The sequence below is a fragment of the Panicum virgatum genome, chromosome 9K (assembly GCF_016808335.1).
Source record: "Panicum virgatum strain AP13 chromosome 9K, P.virgatum_v5, whole genome shotgun sequence".
Taxonomy (NCBI): Eukaryota; Viridiplantae; Streptophyta; class Magnoliopsida; order Poales; family Poaceae; genus Panicum; species Panicum virgatum.
In genome coordinates this window covers 6,845,754-6,864,699 of record NC_053144.1, presented here as the reverse complement: position 1 = coordinate 6,864,699, position 18,946 = coordinate 6,845,754, and the positions used below count along the sequence as shown (strand labels likewise).

The following is an 18,946-nucleotide window of genomic DNA, read 5'->3' as shown; positions in this document are numbered from 1 at the left end:
CATTGGCGAGGGGCTAGTGAGGGTGGGGTCCCATGGAGCGGGGTGCCTCGTTGACGCGAGGTTTCTTCTGGTCCTTCGTGATTCCAAGGTAGGAGTCGGCTTCCAGAGGTTCCAGCAAAGTATGTCTGCGAAGCTCTGGAGGGGGATGACTGCTGGTTTGTTGGTTACGTGGTGGGTGGATCTGGACTTGTTCTTTGCTGTTCATCGGCGAGGAGGGTAGATCCACGGTCAAAGGAGTTTTGGGTGCGTCCCCGGCCGATGCGCTTTCTTCGTTCTCTTCTATTGTGGCTCGATTCAAAGCTTTGTAGCGACGGAGTTCCTTTTGACCTCGATGTTCACGTCGTCTTCTTTTGGCCCTGACCATGGGCACGGCGGAGGAAGGCGACGGCGACGTCTGGTGGCCACAGCGTGTGCAAAAGATCTGCTGGACCTAGTTGTAATTTTCTCTTTTGTCAAGGTCTTTTGTGCAAATGTATGTGGACAGTTCCTCTCTATGGTTCTGGTAGGTGCCTGTATGGTCCTGGTCTTGTACACGTATGATGTTGGTTTAATACATGTACTGTTTTATCAAAAAAAAATCGTCATCATTTATGTTGACTCTTCAAATTCTTGCAAGGCGTGATATTTGCTGCCTCCCCACCTGTTTTCTTATGATTGGTCATTTTAAGGCGTTCTTCTCGTCGTCACAGGTGCCGGTGCTTTGTAGCCGCGCAGCATGTGAACGACGGTGTGGTTCTTGTTGATGCATGCTCACGCCTGCCCCAGCTGAGGGCTGAGGCCGGCCGGGGAATTGAAATCACCTGCTCCAGCACCAGCCAACAATGTTTTCCTTTCATACCATTCCAGCAGTAATCTCCAGCCACTAATCAGTCAATAGTGTTTTTCTCTCACACCACTCCAACAGCAGCCTCCAGCACCAGCACAGCGAACATGGTGAATATATTCAGATTGTGTCCTGACCATCTCTATCCATCTAGGTTGCCAAGTACTCCACGATTCTGTGAGCCAAACAGGTTCCACGTACACAAAATTGGTACCAGCAGTCTAGCACAAGCTGATTGATACTCCGGAAACCAGCAGGAAACACCAAATCAGCCGGCCATACCTCAAAGCTAGTCAGCTGGATGTGACATCCTGGGATCTAATGATGCCGCATCCCACTGAACCACAGCTGGCAGAGACTACAACACTTGAGCATACCCAATACCGAACGCAGATTCACCGAACTGTGTGTGTGAGAGAGAGGGAGATAACGGGGCAAGTGACGTGAGTGATGACGTGCATTCCTAGTGCTGCTACCTAATTAGTTCGATAATATAGAAATTGCGTAGGTAATTGTATGTGTCCGCTTGCAGGAGCTTGTTGTGCGTCAGACTGTAAGTGCCTCGTACTACCCCGTAGAAAGATGCACGGCACATACTAGACCCTGTTTAGATGCGAAATTTTTTTGGTGTAAAATACTATAACACTTTCGTTTGTATTTGATAATTATTATCCCGTCACGAGTTAATTAGGCTAAAAAAAATCGTCTCGCAAATTATAGATAAATTGTGTAATTAGTTATTTTGTTTAGCTACATTTAATATTTCATGCATACGTTGAAATTGATGTGATGGAAAATCTTGTAAAATTTTGAAATTTTAAAGGCAACTAAACGAGGTCTGAGGTCTAGATAAAGAAAGTGCATCACGTAGATGTTGCACGCCAGCAGAAGGTAACCCGAGTGCGTGTGATGCGCGCCTAGCTGTACTCCATTAAAACAAAAGGGCATAGAGGTAGATTCCTGTGCGACATGGGTCTTGACGCCAATGATCAAGCTGCAGATCCCCCAGCTAACCAACCAATCAGTCCTTTAAGCCTGAAAATTTTCCCAGGTGGGCACGCCAGTCGCCGGATCGCGCACGTTGTCCTACACTGGCAGTACGTAGCGCCTGTCCCAGTCGCGTCCGCGGCCCGGGTCGTTGGCCTTGGCCGGACGCGCGCTGCCTCCCCTCCCTCCCCTGTCCCTGCCCGCGCCATGTGATCGCCACCACCACGACCAGCAACCGCCCCGCGGCGCGGCGCGGCACGGGCACGGCGCTACGCAACAACGGGCCGTTTGGGAGGGCTTCAAGCGGCTCCGGCTTCGCTGCAAAAAACACTGTAGCAACACTGTTCAATGGAGCGGCTTCACTCTTTCCTCCTCGTCTCTCTCACTGACATGCGGTACTGCTCATGAAAACTGCAGAGCTGGGTTTGGGTGGCTCACCCGGCTCCGTGCTACAGTAGCGCTACAGTGCTGAAGCCGGAGCCGGCGTGAGCCGTGCCAAACGGGCCCAAAAGCAGGTCCTCTCGTCCGTCTCGTCTCGTCTTCCCTGCCCCGCGGCTCACCTCACTCCACCCCCGTTCGTTGGCTGCCGGTCTCCCCCCCACTCCCGCGCGCGGACCGAGGGGGCGGCGGCGATGGGGAAGAACATGCGCATCAAGACGGCGCCCAAGGCCAACCGCGTCCCCCTCCTCGGCGACGGGGTGGGCGCTCTATCTCTCTCCCTCCCTCTCTGCCCCGCAGCGCAGCGGCGGCTTTCCTATTCGAATTTGGTTTCTGATTGCGTGCGCTGGTGCGTGCAGGAGACGTCGAGGACGCTCTCCGACCTGGAAGAGGGCAGCAACGTTCAGGTTCGGTGCCCAGCCCCGTTCCCGCAAACCCCTCGCTCTCTTCCACCCCCGCGCGCAAACCAGTTGATTAACCTTCCTCTCTCTCTCTCTCTCTCTCTCTCTCTCTCTCTCTGTTGTCTTTTTCATCGTCAAAATTGGAATTATCTCAGCCAGGGAACGTCGGGTTCTGTCGAGTAATCAAGTTGGTGAGTGAGCCCTGCTGCCTTGGATTTTTATCTCTGTCTGTTGTGCTGAGGTTGCTCGTGCTGATCGCGTGAGCACGGGTCTGCAGGCCAAGCATGACGCCGGGAAGCTGGTCCTCGCCACCATAGCGCTGCTCGTAGCCTCCCTCAGCAACATTCTCGTTGTAGGTACCTGAAACTTGTTACAAAAAAAAAATTATTGCTGCTAACAGTTCTTTTTTGCTAACTTTTTTGAAATGAAAGGATACCTGCTGAATAAGCCTTTCCTGTCTTCATGAATGCTGAGCACTGCGTGCAGAGCTCTGGTTCCTCTATTAGCAATTAGCATGTATGTTGATTAAAATTCAGCTAGCACTACGAGTTAACGAGTCTTAATTAATTTGAAATAAGTCGACTCTGTTGTTAGTATGAATCAGTGTTCAGTGATATGAGTAAAATACAACCACTTTCTCATCTTTCTGGGCAATTGCTATTTTCATTCTTAAACAACAAGGTCATCAAACATTCTTTTCATGTTGTAATGGATGGATGGTCTTTGTGGTGTCCTACAGCCGAAATATGGTGGCAAGATAATTGACATTGTGTCAAGAGATGTTCGGCGCCCAGAAGATAAAGCTCAAGCCTTGGAGGACGTGAAGGGCACAATCTTGTACATTGTGATAATCGTTGTAGTCGGGTATATTTCTTTCTTCAAAAACTTTACTTTGAAAATCATTAAGAAATGCTCCGTACTTCAACTTTATGAGCTTCTTTTTGTTTCCCTGTATGTTTAGTGAATCTGAGTTATGCCGCAATCTTACCTTGCGCTAATTAAACCATGTTTTCTTTTCTAAATACACTCTCATTTAGAAAATGGAATATGATTATGTAATATACCAAGTTAACTCTTTGGTGGATGCCTTGAATAGTAAAAAAACATCTCTTACCCTGTTTCAGTTCAGTTTGCACGGCTCTTCGGGCATGGCTATTCAATTCTGCTAGTGAGAGAGTAGTCGCTCGACTTAGGAAGGACTTGTTCAGTCATCTCATAAACCAGGCAAGCAAGTTTGCTTTTTATAAAAGTTAGTATTTATAGTCCTGCACACAGCATCATTCATACTCTTAAGACTTATCTTATGCCACCACAGGAAATAGCATTTTTTGATGTGACTAGGACAGGAGAGCTCTTAAGCAGGCTTTCTGAAGATACACAGATAATAAAGAATGCGGCTACAACCAACTTATCGGAGGCACTGCGCAATATCACTACTATAGCTATCGGTCTTGGTTTTATGTTTTCAACTTCATGGAAGTTAACATGTAAGTAATATGTTTGTACTCTATATATATAGAACTCATTGGCATTTTGTTCTGCTTTGGAAGACTTGATGCACAGAAGCTTTATATGCTTGGCTGAACTTCTGAAAGGAACATGGCTGGGCATGTTATACCATCAAATCATCAACAATTCTTTGAGCATTTTCTTTAATTTTGTTAAACAAACTCAATGTAATTTGAACAAGGAAATCTCATTGATTACTATCTGCGCAGTGCTGGCACTTGTAATTGTCCCGGTTATATCAGTTGCTGTGCGTAGATTTGGACGATTTCTTCGTGAACTTTCACATCAAACACAAGCTGCTGCAGCCCTAGCCTCATCCATAGCTGAGGTTTGTATACCAGAGCATCTTGTGGCTTGTGATTTGTTAATGGGCATGTGAGGAGGTTTTCTCCGAACCCTTTATTTGGGCACTGTCACCAAAAACAAGCAAATTGGTGTTTTCAGTTCTAAGTGTAACTGTAAGCATATAACAGAACTGTTGTTTCTTTGTATTCATGCCTTGATAAGTCTATACTACCATTCAGGAATCATTTGGTGCCATTCGCACAGTGAGATCCTTTGCTCAGGAATCTCACGAGATTTCACGCTATGGTGAAAAAGTAGAGGAGACGCTTAAACTTGGTCTCAAGCAAGCTGTGAGTTCCCAACCGTTTGTGTAAAATAGCACCACATTCCATAATATAATGGTCTAATTCAATTCATGTTTTTCTTTTTTGTAGAAAGTTGTTGGCTTGTTTTCTGGAGGGCTTAATGCAGCATCAACCCTGTCAGTGGTTATTGTTGTTATTTATGGTGCCAATTTGACCATCAATGGTTACATGACAACTGGTTCTCTCACATCATTCATCTTATACAGCCTTACAGGTACTTTTCACATCAACAGTATTTATATTGAACCTAGCATCATGCTTGGTTTTGTATCTGTAAATATAAAATTCCACAATATTCATCATGTACACAGGGTGGCACGTTTGGTTTTACATGTATCGTTTACGGTTTATTGATATTTATGAACAATTCAATTCCTTGTCTGTATACAGTTGGTTCGTCAGTATCTGCTTTGTCAGGACTATACACAACTGTAATGAAAGCCTCTGGTGCAAGCCGTAGAGTTTTTCAACTTCTGGACCGTGTTTCCTCGATGCCAAACTCTGGGGACAAATGTCCGATAAAGTTAGTTTCTTTGTCTATCAGTTTTCTGGAGTGGTTGTACTTATTCAATAGCAGCACGCAGCACCTTTAATATTGAAAATTCCTCTTTTTTTTAGTGAGGAAGATGGGGAAGTTGAGCTTGATGATGTCTGGTTTTCATATCCTTCTCGCCCTAGTCATATGATTCTTAAGGTATTTTCCAGAATACTGTGGAACTGACATGGATATTTACCAGATTTGACATTTTCTTCCCTTATGTGTTAATAATGTACTCCATATTCTTGTGGGCTTTAATAATGTACGTCTGAAAGAGAAACTACGACCCAAACTTGCATCAGTTATCGTCCATATTCTTGTGGGCTTTTCCATGATTACCATATTAGCGGGCTTTCTTTCCAAAAAAAAAGGTTATTCATTTTCATCGTGTTTTCTCTCATTCTGCTTTGTTGTAATTTGTTCCTCTGTGTTCCCAGGTGATTGCTCTTTTGTGAAACCCAGTTGGTGCTGCCCAATGTTAAGCCTGTTTCGTACTATTATAGTATTCTGTCTACTTTAACTAGGGCTGTAGGCAGAGCTCTACCATTCTCACTCCAAAAGGGAAAAAAATGCAGTGATATACATGAACTAACATTACAATGTTAACAACAAAAATGAACTTAGTTTTGTTTAAAACACTGCTTTGATTGATGCATATGGGATTTTTTTAGAATGACAGATATTTCATTTTTAGTTTAAGCACAAATTATTAATTAAAGGAGATCCAATGTAAATCTGGCAGTGATAAGTGGGACGCCCCCCTTGTCAGACACAGCAAGGATGTTTGTGGCCAGTTGGTGCTATAATTAGATCTACTTGTAAAATAAAGCCTACATGTTTCATAACAGAGTACAGTATACAGTCATTTACTAGCCTTATCAATATCACAACATACGCTCTTCAGCTAGTACTTGCAAGGTGAGCATTGTAGTTATGCTTATGCCTGCTGTCAACAATATTGCAGGGAATAACACTGAAGTTAGCCCTGGGTTCAAAGGTCGCACTTGTCGGGCCAAGTGGTGGTGGTAAAGTAAGGATTTTTTGTCCATGTGATAGTTACATGACATGCTTTGTCTTAATGTAGATTGTAGAAAGTGTACTCAAACTGCAGCCTCAATTGCAACATTATCTCTTGCAGACCACAATAGCAAATTTGATTGAACGGTTTTATGACCCTCTAAAGGGAAGGATCTTACTTAATGGAGTACCCTTGTTAGAAATTTCGCATAAATATCTTCACAACAAGGTATGACATGCAACTATTTGTCATGTGGGAAAGATTATTTCAAGTCATATGGTGGAAAAGATTATTTTACCTAAGCTATTATAATGTTTCAAGGTTCAGAATACTGATCACTGATGATAGAATATTGTCCTGAACTGTCTGTATGCAAGTAAGATCTTTTCATTCGTGCCAAAATTATAATTAGCTGTTCCACCTAATAGTCTGGACTCTGGTGAATCCAGTAATTCTGGCTAATGTTACTGATGGGTGCTTAGTTTTCTATTGTCTATACTATGCAATGTTGGGATTAAAAACAAGCAGCCTACCTATCTAAATCTGTAGCTATTTTAACTGTGAGGTTAAGAGAACCTATAGGTTTTTATTTTCAGTCAATTTTGTTTAATTATCACGTGGCCAATTTTAACAGCGAAAATTCCATACTTATTGTGTTTTCTTTTTTAAAAGACTCAATATTTCTTTCATGTTTTTTCAGACAATTTGTTACAAATCAACAAGTAAATTGATAATTTGTAGGAATTAAAGGAAAGCCCTTGAAAAGGTTCTATATTATATGAGCACCGCGCTGCAAACCCTGACTCCCTGAGATTATTTTTCTGGCAATTACAATTACAAGTACAGTTATTAATATGGATATTCACTGAGTTCAGAGAAGGTCCTTATGTTTCCCAATGTTTACTGACTGATTTCAGGTAAGCATAGTCAGTCAGGAGCCTACACTCTTTAACTGCACCATCGAAGAGAACATTGCTTATGGATTAGAGGGCAAAACTAACTTTGCTGATGTTGAGAGCGCAGCGGTAAGTATCTGCATTCAGAAAACTAGTGCATGACTGCAGGATTTTACATCCTTATCAACTAACTTTATGATACAGAAAATGGCGAACGCACACAACTTCATATGCAGCTTTCCGGACCAATACAAGACCGTAGTTGGCGAGCGAGGGATCAGGTTATCCGGGGGGCAGAAGCAGAGGATCGCTATTGCTAGAGCTTTGCTTATGAACCCACGAGTGCTTCTCCTGGATGAGGCTACCAGTGCCCTGGACGCCGAGAGTGAATATCTTGTCCAGGTAAGCACGACTTCTCATCTCCTGAACTGCTGATTCCAGCCAGAACCAAACAGCACCCTTACTATAGTGCTCTTGTTTCCCTACTTGTCACAGGACGCAATGGACTCGTTGATGAAGGGGAGAACCGTTCTTGTGATAGCTCACCGGCTCTCGACCGTGAAGAGTGCCGACACCGTCGCCGTCATCTCCGACGGCCAAATTGTGGAGAGCGGCACGCACGACGAGCTCCTCGCCCGCGACGGCATCTACACCGCCTTGGTGAAGAGGCAGCTGCAAGGGCCGAAGTTCGAGGCCACCAGCAGCATCAGTGAGGCAGGCGAAATACAAGCCGAACCCAGCAGCAATGGGCAATAGCCCTTCGCGCTGATAGGTGCCCTGGCCCCCTCCAAGTTAGTCAGGCCACAGTTGATTCGAACCCCACTGAATTATATGTAACCCTGATCCTGATGTATGCCACACTATGAAACATTTTAGATGTCACACGACGCTACAGAATGTTGCAGGAGTAAAGGGTAGTCCTACATGATTAGTTCAGGTTTGTGCTTATGCTGTGCTGATTTCTTGCTGCTACACTGTAGTGGGCCTTTTTGTGGAAATGCCGTTCTCAACGTTGCTTTGCTTCGTTACACAACGCCACTGTATAGTCTAGTGGTATTCTTCGTTGTCGTTTCTAAACTTTATTCAAAGCATACTGTACTTTGAAATTCATTTGTGATTATTAGCTGCCGATCCTTTGTGTTAAGCGTGTTAAAAGAAACTGCACTAACGCATAACCTTCACCTATAGGTAGCTATGTCTGTACTCTGTGCAGGCTGATCTAAGCCCCAAGATTTGATGAATTATAAGGCTATAACATGTTTGGAGAAGGTCCTTCTTAAGATAGTTGAGAGGGAAGATTTGAGTTACTTGTCATGTTCATCTCGTCTTGTTTCGTCGTTTATGTTGCTATTGGAATTTTCTTGTTCATGGAAACTATTTGTCGGTTTTTGTCGACAACGCACAAAATGTCGATTAATTGTAGTACGTTACTACTGGATTTATCTTAGCTGTGGAAACTATTTACCGGTTTTCATTGACGACATGTCGGGGTTACTGTAGTACGTTACCATTGGATTTTTTTCTGTTCTTGAAAACCATTTATTTGCTAACATGTCGAGTAATCCCAAGTGTATCCCCTACTTGGTTGCTAACAAAGTGCTTTTATTACATCAGCAGCAAATTACCTAAACTTATGCTCCAAGGGAGAAACGGGTGGGGTATTGGCGTTCAAAACCAGGACATTGTTCGCACACATCTCGAGAAAGAAAGGGAAGAAGGCGCACGTCAACCGTGTCTCATCCTTGGACAGTGGGACACGCCAAGGACCGAACCAAAAACCTCCGCCGGCTTCTCCAGGCTCCCAGCTCGCGTCACGCACGGCTGGTCCGTCCGACCACCTCAGCTCCTCACGCTAGCAGAAGGGAGGAGCACGAGGCTCTTTAGCGCGTCATGGCCGACGTGCCTTCTGGCTCATGACTCGTGCGGTTGCGCGCCGCCCAGACAGACACCGGGCTCGCCGCCCCTCTCTCTCTCTCTCTCTCTCGCGTAATCCTTTCCTTTCCTCCGGGAGCCAGATCCGGATGGACCAGCCCCCGGCGAGGCGCCGGGATAGCCGACGGCGGCGGCGGCGGCGGGGTGGGGGGAGCGCCGCTGCAGCCGAGGCAACGGGGGCTGCTGACGTGCTGGCCGTGGAGCTGGGAAGCGCAGCGGCCACGACAGCCACGGTGGCTGCGGGCGGCGCCGCCACGCCGGCGAGGCGCAGGAACCGGCGGAGGTCTCGGAGGCGGCGTGATCGGAGTGCCGGCGCGGGCGCGGCGGCGGCGGCGGCGGGCGAGGAGGCGGCCGCGTCGGAGAAGACGGGAGCTCCCGTCTCAGGTAATCCGCCACTGCCTGACGTGCCCCGCGCCATGGATTTGCTCTTCCTGGTTCCGTGACCGCCTTTTGTATTGGTGGGCCAAAAACTCCAAGCCTCGCGTTTGTCATGCCAAGACAATCGTTGCAGCGGACTGTAGCAATTCCGTTGCGACTTGATGATGGAATCCGAGAAAAATATACGTTCCTAGGGTGCCTCGGCAGAAAGTAAAATCTGCACTTAAGGCGAGTATTTACTTGTGTCCTCGTTTTTTTTTCTTCTTTTGGTGCTTGGTAGGTTTTATGCTCCCAAAATGTTTGGAAATTGTTTCTGCACGCTTAATATATGATCACCTCGATTCATTTTAGATTTCTGGTCAGCATTTGTGAAAGGGTGCGATTTTCAGTTTTCAGACACGTATATTTGAGAAATAGATAGACAAGCGTATCATTTTGTTGTTGTTGTTTTTATACCTCTTCAGTTTTATTATTTTTTGTACGAGATGGAACCTGCATGACACAGCTAATTGTCTGGCAGATGCCATTTCGACTCAAGAAGGTCCTGCTCTGCAAGAAAGTCGTCATCTGGAAGCAGTGGCAGAACATTTGCGCGACAGTGTGCTGCAGACTACGGCTGAGAAGATAACGGACTCAAATGAAACAAGAAAGAGAGATTTTCAGGCTGGAAATAAGGTGCTGAATGTTTCTGCGGCAGATGGTGCTGCCTGCTCTTGTCTTGCTCGCCATGAGCATTCCGTTGGACAAATTGAAGCCTCAAGGAGCAAGTTACATAAGAGATCTGATGTGAGATTCCCTGTTGATGGTTGCCCGGCACAAGGATCTGATTATCACAATAAAAAATCAAACCTTCCAGAGATGAAGAGTCACCATTTGTCAGGGAACCTGGAAGAAGTATACCAGAACAGAATATTTCCTGGCTGTAGCTCTCTGCAGAAGTCGGAGAAATATAAGGAAAATGAAAATGGAGCTTCTTTCAACTCCAGCAGTTTAATGGAGGAAAAGAAGAGAAGGAAAAGAAGAGGCGGGAAAAGACATAATCGTTGCAAAAAAGCAACTCCACAGGATTCTCCATTGCCAACTGCTGTTGATACTTGTGGTTTGATGGCAGCTGTTTCTGAAGAGAATACTTCATGTCTCAAACCCAAGGGACAGAGGTTAGGATCAGGATCAGAACAAGGTACCCATAAGTAACTTTGTTCCAGTGGATACTGCAAAGAGATCAGAAGCATATGGTGTAAATTTGGATAGCAACACTGAAAAGAGGTGTGGACGGGGAACTGGTAATTTAGACAGCACCTTTGAAAAGAGGTGTGAGCTGGGAAAGAGTATTTTGGACTACACAGATATGGAGAGAAATGATCTGCAAGAGCGAGGCATACTATGTTCATCAAAATATCACAGTGCTAACTACCTGAGCCCTTCCCATTTGGCTGAGGCATATATGGAAGAGCTCAAACTTGCCTTTTCACCAGGACGACCCTTAGGGTTTCTGAAGAAAAAGCTTCTCATCTTAGATCTTAATGGTTTACTTGCGGACATCAATGATGACTACCACAATGCTCACATGGCTGATGCCAAGGTTCGAGGAAAATTAGGTGAAGTTTCTACTGTTGTCTGTAATTGTTATTTTGCAACAGTACTGATCTAAAATTTGACAGAAGATTGGTATACCTTTTTATCAGTCTTCCGAAGGCCTTACTGTGATGATTTTCTCAATTTCTGTGCACTGAATTTCGAGCTTGGTGTATGGTCCTCAAGAAAAAAGTATGATTTCTTCTCATCTTTCTTCATTTTGGTTTTCCTACTTTGTGGAGAGAACAAACTTTGTTCTACTTGCTAGTCATTATGGCACTATAATTTCTCCAGAGAAAATGTCGCTTCAGTTGTTAATATCGTTATGAGAGATTTCAAACCACGCCTGCTATTTTGTTGGGTAGGTCTACTTAGCACATGCTTGTTCTTATTCTGACTTTTTCTTTGCTTGCTTATAACATGTGTATGACCTTAATTTGCGCAGGACATGTCTCAATGCACATTTACTGGACACAAAACACTGGAGAACATGCACAAACCATTGGTTCTGAAGGAACTGAGGAAACTGTGGAATAAGGAAGATCCTGATCTTCCATGGGAAGACGGGGACTATTCAGCTTCGAACAGTGGCGGATGCACGTTGGGAGACAAGGGGGGGGCTGAAACAATAGAAATGTTGATTTGTGTGAAGATTTAATGGTGATTTGAGACTCTTGCTACAGTGTTTTACATGTAATTAGGGGAGCTTAGGGGGGGCTTGAGCCCCCCTAGCCCCCCTCCTGTATCCGCCCCTGGCTTCGAATACATTACTTGTGGATGATTCTCCTTACAAAGCCCTGCGTAATCCTGTATTTCTCCAGCCTCTTCTATACACCAATTTTCAAATACACTTACTTACACTACACATCTCAAATGCTCTTTTTATGTCTTTCTTGTGCAGCCACATACTGCAATTTTTCCTCGCTCGTACAGTTATCTGAACTGGAATGACAATTCACTAGGTATGTGCTCATCACTACTAATGTTCTACCTCTATTTTAGTACAACTTATTCATGCTTAAATTTCAATTCCTAATAAGCAGGCCCTGGTGGAGACCTTCGTGTTTATCTGCAGCACCTAGCTGCTGCAGATGATGTTGAGTGTTTTGTCCGTAATAATCCATTTGGTCAACCGTTCATCACCGAGAGTGATCCACATTGGAACTTCTACGCTCAGATTGCCAACAAAGGGAGCGCCCCCTTGACATGTTGTGCTTGAACTCTCCTATTCCTGGGAGCCCAGTAGTGTCCTCCAACCAAACTCTCAAATCTGAGCCTCTACTTTACCATATAAGAGTCTCTCATCCACATTTCAACTCTCTATTTCTCCGTGCACTCCAACCAATCTCTCATTTGCCTCCCTACTTCTCTCACACACCTTTATTTTATCTATATCTTGTAACTAACAAGATAGCTATTTTATATGTAAATGGTACTATTTGTGATAAGTTGTTCATACATAGTTGCACGAATTAAATGGGCATGATTTTAAAAAATATATAATAAGAAAACACAAAAGTAATTTATTGATGAGATGAATTGTATATAAAAACAACACCAGCTAGCGGCAAGCTCGCATCCAGCTGATCTCTCTCTCTCGTCTCGTCTTCTAGTATTTTCTCTCCCTCCTTGTCTCTCTCTCACACTCCGGCAAGCAGCCACTGACGCCAAGCTAGCTTGGGCAGGAGAGACTGGGGCGGAGCCCCTGCAGAGGCGCAAGCAGCTGCTGGGGGGCAGGAGGAAGCGCTTGTCCGCCTGGGGAGCAACGACGCGGGTGCTGTTGCTGCTGGGCTCTGTGGAATATTGTCGGCAACGCAGTGGCTGCCTCGATTGGGAGGTTTCCGATCCATGGCGCGAGTAGCGGCAGTTGGTGGCGCGGCCGGATGAGAGCTCGAGTAGGAGCTCCTACATCTAGGAGTTCGGGTGGGTGAATGAGAGTTCAGATGAGAGTCGGGGTTTGGATGAGGAATTGGTTGGAGATAGTTTTTGACGTTTGGACTCTCAAAAATAGGATAGGGGTGTGAATAAGGGGTTGGTTGGAGTTGCCCTTAAGCTTTGTATGTTGTGATCTTCTTGAGGAGTACCTGTTTGCTTGTATCGCTATTGAGGATACAGAGTTTTTGTAGTATCAGTTTATCTGTAGGCTCTATGAGAGGTAACCAAATGAATGAATGGTGCGGCAGTGTTCATAGTCTCGATTTGCTAGAAATCTCTTCATGTTTATTTACTTGTCTTCCATTTTCCTTTTATATGTCTGTCTGTCACCGATACCAATAGCTCAACTCTCAATGATGCAGAATTAGTTGCTTGCTCATCCATGGGGTGTTCTTTCTGGCAGAACTCTCGTGTGGCCACTGGATAAATAAAAGGGAAAAAAAGATAATCAAGGACATGCAAATATCTCTAGTTTTATCCACCTGACAGTAAAAATAGGCCAAGCGAAGGACAGCTATACAGATAGCTAAAGAGCTAAACCACACCGTTTTTGGCGTGCTCCGTTTGATTTATCCTTGGTAAATCCTTTGCACGTTTACTTTGTTTTACCGCCAGTAAGTTTGCGCACGTTTAGCTTCTTACCCTTGAGGCACGTGTTGCAAGTTGCAACACGGCTCTGAACTTACAAATGCAAAACGAGCTCATTTTAGACTGAGCTGACAGCAGAAACGCTAAAGTTTGATCTCCCAAGGCTACTGGTATGGCCCTATAAAATCTTTATCCCCTCAAATGCAGGCTAAAGATCAATCCACGAGCAACGCACCATCTTCCCATTCGACCATTCCTCTCCATCAAGCAAAAGACCAACAGGGAAGCTGAACCTCAGTATCCACAAACAAGACCAGCACAACAATCACTGTCCCCACACGGCCACACCAAACGGGATCAACCATGGGATTCTTCTACAGGAAGACCTCCAGGCTTGAGAAGCTTCTCAAGCTCGCCATCTCCCGCCGCCGCCGCCGCCGCCTCGCTCGGAGGTCAATCTGCCGCAGCGATGTCGCGCAGCTCCTGTCCCTCGGCCACTAATGGTTGCTCTCCAATGCCGGAGCACTAATGGTTGCTCCTTTCTCCGTGCTGCAGCCTGCTGGCGTTCGACACCATTGAGCTCTACTGCAAGCTACTGATTGAGCATGCCAAACAGTTATGCAAAACCACAGTACGTAGACAAGACTTGTAACATCTCGCATGCTTTTCTTCCGTTGCGTAGCAATCTGTGCTTGGTGATGGTGAGCAGGGAATGCAACGAGGAGATAGCGGAGGGCTGCCCGGATAACGTTTGCAGCAAAAAGGGTGCGGTTAAACCATACCGACAGCCACAAAAAAATAAAAAAATAAAGAGGAGCAGAGGAGCTAAAACTAGACTTTCCCAATGCTACTGCTAGTATGATCCTATATAAAAATCTCTGTCCCTCCAAGCAGACTTCAGTTTCTTCAATTCTCATTCCTGAATCACAGAGAGATCACGATTCAGGGATAGATCACAGGCGATCGAGCCAATGGTAGGATCTGCATGTGATGCAGCTCTTGCTACCCGCAGTTCTCCGCTGCCTCGCTATGCAGTACGCAGACTTCACGGAAAGTTACTTTGAAAGGTAGTACTCCCTCCGTTCTAAATTATTGACATTCTAAGAATCTTGGTGAGTCAAAGCAATCTTAAGTTTGACCAAGATTATATAGAGAAATATAAAGATTTATGATATCAAATTGATGTACTATGAAAATATAACTAATAAAGAATTTAATGGTACTTAGTTTATATAATAAATATCATTATTCTATTATATAAATTTGGTCAAACATAAAAAAATTTGACTCTTCAAAATTATTGGAATGTCTTATAATTTGGAACGGAGGGAGTACAAGGTTTCTCGTCAATAAAAACGTGTTTATACATAGTTCCAAATATGTATTTTTTACTTTCAAATTTTTTGTGTGTTTTTAGTTCGTGATGTGATTTTATTCTCCAAACTTCGCACAATTTTTCTTTCTTTTTTTTCCAATTTTTAATTTTTTATTCGTTTTTCAAACAGAAGTATTTTTATTCTGGGATTTTGGAAATGAACTTGAGCACATTTCTGTATCCCAGAGAAAAAGGAGGGGGAAACACCACACGAGTATAGTACACCACACGACAGACCCCCCCCCCCCCCGGCGTATATTGGGCCTTCAAAACAAAACAGCGCCACGGCCCGGCCCAATATGGAACCCTAATCGTCGAACTCTATAAATAAGAAGCCCTAGAGCCGCGCCTCCATTCCATCCGCCTCCACCAGCCACTCGAAACCCTAGCGCGCCGCCGCCGCCGCCTCCGCCTCACACAGGTAAGGGCGCGATGGTGTCCGGCTCCGGCGTGTGCGCCAAGCGCATCGTGGTGGACGCGCGCCACCACATGCTCGGCCGCCTCGCCTCGATCATCGCCAAGGAGCTGCTCAACGGCCAGAAGGTCGTGGTGGTCCGCTGCGAGGAGATCTGCATGTCCGGCGGCCTCGTCCGCCAGAAGATGAAGTACCTCCGCTTCCTCCGCAAGAGGATGAACACCAAGCCGTCCCACGGGCCCATCCACTTCCGCGCCCCCGCCAAGATCCTGTGGCGCACCATCCGCGGGTAGGTGAGCATCACTGGATCCGTTGGGTTCCTGCTTTGTTTTGCCCATTTTCGATTTTGTTGGTGAGATTTCCCTGCTTGTTATGTTTTTTCCAGTATGATTCCGCACAAGACCAAGAGGGGAGAGGCTGCGCTCGCGAGGCTCAAGACGTACGAGGGCGTCCCGCCGCCGTACGACAGGACCAAGCGCATGGTCATCCCTGACGCGCTCAAGTATGTTTCATTCGTTATCTAGATTGCATCTGAATTATTTACTGATTTTTTTCTTTGTGATCCGCGTCTGATGACATTTTCTCGTTTGTCTTGTAGGGTTCTGAGGCTACAGCCTGGGCACAAGTACTGCCTCCTTGGCGAGCTCTCCAAAGAGGTCGGATGGAACTACCATGACACCATCAGGGTAAGCACCCCCCCTCTTTACCCTTGTTCTTATGTGACTTCGTTTGCACGGAGACATCACATGATCGATACTAAATGAAACTGACTATAGGGAGAGCTGTTCACATTGTTACATCTAGCATAAACGTGATGTTTTGCTAATTCTAGTGGTACTAGAAATTTTGCTATTGAATTCATAGTGCTTGAATGTTGATATTTTGAAATTGAACTGTTGAAATGTCATGGTTCTGGATGATGAAGAAAATCAATCGGATTCCCATTGATTCTTCAATATGATTTTAACAACCAGCTACTTCTGACAAGATCATGCCATTTCAGGACATGTTTTCCTTTTCTTTGACAATGCTATAATTTGGCTGATGCTTGTGCTTTTTTATGATTATAAATCAGTTTTTTATGATATAATAATTGACCCAAGTCTTGCTTGGACTTGGGCACAATGATTTAATTGCCTATATTTAGTATAGTACTTTCAGATTGTATTCTATGATTCTGTAAAGGTTCATCATTTTGTTATGTAATTTACCCTGTTTTGTGATGAGCCGGTGATGTGATCAAAATATTTGCTACTCTTGATGGGTGTCCCATTTGATGATCCTAAACCACCAAGATCTCTGAGGCCATTTATTTTTCGCAGCATCTTCATTGTATTGTTGACTGTGTTATCTGTAATTTGAGATAACATCTTATTTTGCATTGAGTATGTTTTTTTTGTAAGGTTTGCTTTTACAGCTCTTGTGATGTGCACCATGTTATTTGCTGCTCCTGTAAATTAGCTTGCCAGTCATAATGTCTCATTCACCATGTGTTTGTCCTTAATCAGGAACTCGAGGAGAAGAGGAAGGAGAAGGCCAAGGTTGCCTATGAGAGGAGGAAGCAACTGGCTAAGCTCCGTGTCAAGGCTGAGAAGGCTGCTGAGGAGAAGCTGGGATCTCAGCTGGAGATTCTTGCCCCGATCAAGTATTGAGAAGCTGTGCTTTCGCGCGTCACCAGTTTTGTGGAACATCTGGCCCCTTATTTTCAGTAGTTCGGTAAAACTTTGTGGCAGTATAATCTTGAGTGGTAAACCGTGTTATCTGTCAACTTCTGCGACTATTATTTCAAACATTTTCTAGTCGAATGAACTGTTTCGTTTGTCAAGTGTGTTATTGGTGCATGCCCTGGTATGCATCTTGTCTGTTTGTACATCTTCAAACGATTGTGTCTGAAACCGGGCAATGTGGTAGCATCTTAAAACAATTGTCTGAAACCGGGCAATGTGGTAGCATCTTGGGCTTAGATGATTCGTACGTTCTCTGGTTGCCGCCAGGGAATCGGAAGCTTAAATCCGGATGTGGAGCTAAGAGCAACTCTAACAGATTGATTTTTTTTTCTTTTCTCACTATATAGGAATTTTTTTTTTCAATTTCAACATATATGAAAGAAGTGCTCCAGCAGATTGATTTTTCCTTCTTTCTATATGGAAAGGGAGATGCGATGTCTCTTTTTTTTATTGGGGATTGGAGAGAAATTATTGGGGAATGAGAAAAATAAAGGGAAAAGGGAGATGAAAAATCAATCTATTGGAGTAGGTTTTTTCAACATCAATCTCCTATATTGAGAAAAAGTGAAAAAGGGAAAGAGGAAGATCAATTTGTTGGAGTTGCTCTAAGTTATTCACCATTTATCGCGGCGTCTGAGTTCTTTTGGCGTAAGCTGAGCGGTGATCCCGGCAGCAGAAAAAATGGAGGTTTCCAAGCAGGAATATATACTGTGAAATCTGGCTACTGTCTTACAAGATTGGAAAATTTTCATAGCTTAACTCAGGTCCATCAAGGCACCACCAAAAATGAAGATTCTACTTTGGAGAATTGCCCATGACTGTTTGCCTACAGGGGTACTATTAAAGGGTAGGCATATTTTTACTTCTGATATGTGTTTCTTTTGCGGTCGGGAGGAAACTTTAGAGCATGCTATGTTTATGTGCCAGCATGCCTCTGTAGTTTGGCACCTCATCAAAAGGTGTTCTGGCCTTAAACTTAAGTTCCAACATTTCATATCAGTTAAACATTGGCTCTTTGATTTTTCTTGCTGCAGCATCTAAAGGAGAAGCTACATTACTCACAGTTACTCTTTGGCATATTTGGGAAGCAAGAAATTCAGCTAGAAATGGGGAGAATGTGATGCACCCACGAATGATTGTTGAAAAGGTGAAAGCTTATGTGGAGATGATCCTGCTGCACATATTTAAGCCATCAACATATCACAGGTGTGAGTCTAATAATCTTGTTTCGAAATGGACTCCACCGCCGGATGGATGGATGATGGCCAACGTAGATGCAGCAATCTTAAATGATCCGCCTTCTATAGGAATGGGTGTTGTCATCCGTGATCATTGTGGGAAGTTTATATCTGCTTCTTGCCAAAAGATGGACATTGCAGCTGATCCTGAACTAGCTGAAGCTTTGGCGGTTCGACATGCAGTTGTCTATGCAAAAGACATGAATCTCCAGCATGTTATAGTGGCCTCTGACTGTTTAAATGTTGTTAGGAAGATTAAAGCTCCTGGAATGGATAGATCCCTGGTGGGTCCCATTATCAGAGTTATTATAAATTTAGTTAGAGGCACTTCTTTTGTCTTCACTCATATCCCTAGAGGATGTAATGAGGCAGCTCATGTAATAGCTAGATTAGCTCATCAGAATGCTGGTTTTATTTGGTCATATAATGCTCCGGAATCTATCCGGGCTATCCTCTGTAACGACTTGTTAAATTAATTTATATATTGCTGCCTTGTTTCAAAAAAAAAAATGGAGGTTTCAGT

General features: G+C 44.5%; 3 protein-coding genes, 2 non-coding genes and 1 pseudogene across 5 annotated transcripts; all 6 read left to right on the top strand.

Annotated features, from left to right (window-relative positions):
* The first annotated feature begins 2,316 nt into the window (after positions 1-2,316).
* Positions 2,317-8,316, top strand: LOC120649723 (ABC transporter B family member 25-like). Its single transcript, XM_039926593.1, has 17 exons — positions 2,317-2,508; positions 2,608-2,655; positions 2,805-2,840; positions 2,927-3,001; positions 3,389-3,513; positions 3,774-3,873; positions 3,965-4,136; positions 4,368-4,486; positions 4,683-4,793; positions 4,878-5,022; positions 5,199-5,331; positions 5,427-5,502; positions 6,311-6,376; positions 6,485-6,592; positions 7,282-7,389; positions 7,465-7,662; positions 7,756-8,316. Exons 1-17 carry the CDS (start codon positions 2,443-2,445, stop codon positions 8,014-8,016), a joined length of 1,947 nt encoding a protein of 648 aa, XP_039782527.1. The 5' UTR covers positions 2,317-2,442; the 3' UTR covers positions 8,017-8,316.
* Positions 8,317-8,997: 681 nt separating this feature from the next.
* Positions 8,998-12,624, top strand: LOC120649722 (annotated as a pseudogene).
* A 2,766-nt stretch (positions 12,625-15,390) lies between these two features.
* On the top strand, positions 15,391-17,320 carry LOC120649725 (60S ribosomal protein L13a-4). Its single transcript, XM_039926595.1, has 4 exons — positions 15,391-15,747; positions 15,844-15,960; positions 16,057-16,144; positions 16,967-17,320. The coding sequence occupies exons 1-4, from the start codon at positions 15,476-15,478 to the stop codon at positions 17,108-17,110; spliced, it is 621 nt and encodes a 206-aa protein (XP_039782529.1). The 5' UTR covers positions 15,391-15,475; the 3' UTR covers positions 17,111-17,320.
* LOC120653050 lies at positions 16,369-16,447 on the top strand. The gene has a single exon (XR_005666744.1). It is a non-coding gene; the product is annotated as a small nucleolar RNA R12 (small nucleolar RNA).
* On the top strand, positions 16,684-16,765 carry LOC120653116. Its single transcript, XR_005666799.1, has one exon. It is a non-coding gene; the product is annotated as a small nucleolar RNA SNORD24 (small nucleolar RNA).
* A 148-nt stretch (positions 17,321-17,468) lies between the features above and the next one.
* On the top strand, positions 17,469-18,909 carry LOC120649724. Its single transcript, XM_039926594.1, has 2 exons — positions 17,469-18,032; positions 18,220-18,909. The coding sequence occupies exons 1-2, from the start codon at positions 17,972-17,974 to the stop codon at positions 18,897-18,899; spliced, it is 741 nt and encodes a 246-aa protein (XP_039782528.1). The 5' UTR covers positions 17,469-17,971; the 3' UTR covers positions 18,900-18,909.
* The last annotated feature ends 37 nt before the right edge of the window (positions 18,910-18,946 follow it).

What these genes read in the sequence shown, in the direction of transcription:
- LOC120649723 (XM_039926593.1), top strand. Translation starts at nt 2,443, where the DNA reads ATGGGGAAGAACATGCGCATCAAGACGGCGCCCAAGGCCAACCGCGTC. An exon ending in TCAGTCATCTCATAAACCAG is followed by an intron (nt 3,874 to 3,964) that starts GCAAGCAAGTTT and finishes ATGCCACCACAG; the next exon opens with GAAATAGCATTTTTTGATGT. An exon ending in CTAGTCATATGATTCTTAAG is followed by an intron (nt 5,503 to 6,310) that starts GTATTTTCCAGA and finishes ACAATATTGCAG; the next exon opens with GGAATAACACTGAAGTTAGC.
- LOC120649725 (XM_039926595.1), top strand. Translation starts at nt 15,476, where the DNA reads ATGGTGTCCGGCTCCGGCGTGTGCGCCAAGCGCATCGTGGTGGACGCG. An exon ending in CTGTGGCGCACCATCCGCGG is followed by an intron (nt 15,748 to 15,843) that starts GTAGGTGAGCAT and finishes TGTTTTTTCCAG; the next exon opens with TATGATTCCGCACAAGACCA. An exon ending in GTCATCCCTGACGCGCTCAA is followed by an intron (nt 15,961 to 16,056) that starts GTATGTTTCATT and finishes TTTGTCTTGTAG; the next exon opens with GGTTCTGAGGCTACAGCCTG.
- LOC120649724 (XM_039926594.1), top strand. Translation starts at nt 17,972, where the DNA reads ATGAAGATTCTACTTTGGAGAATTGCCCATGACTGTTTGCCTACAGGG. An exon ending in TACAGGGGTACTATTAAAGG is followed by an intron (nt 18,033 to 18,219) that starts GTAGGCATATTT and finishes TTCTTGCTGCAG; the next exon opens with CATCTAAAGGAGAAGCTACA.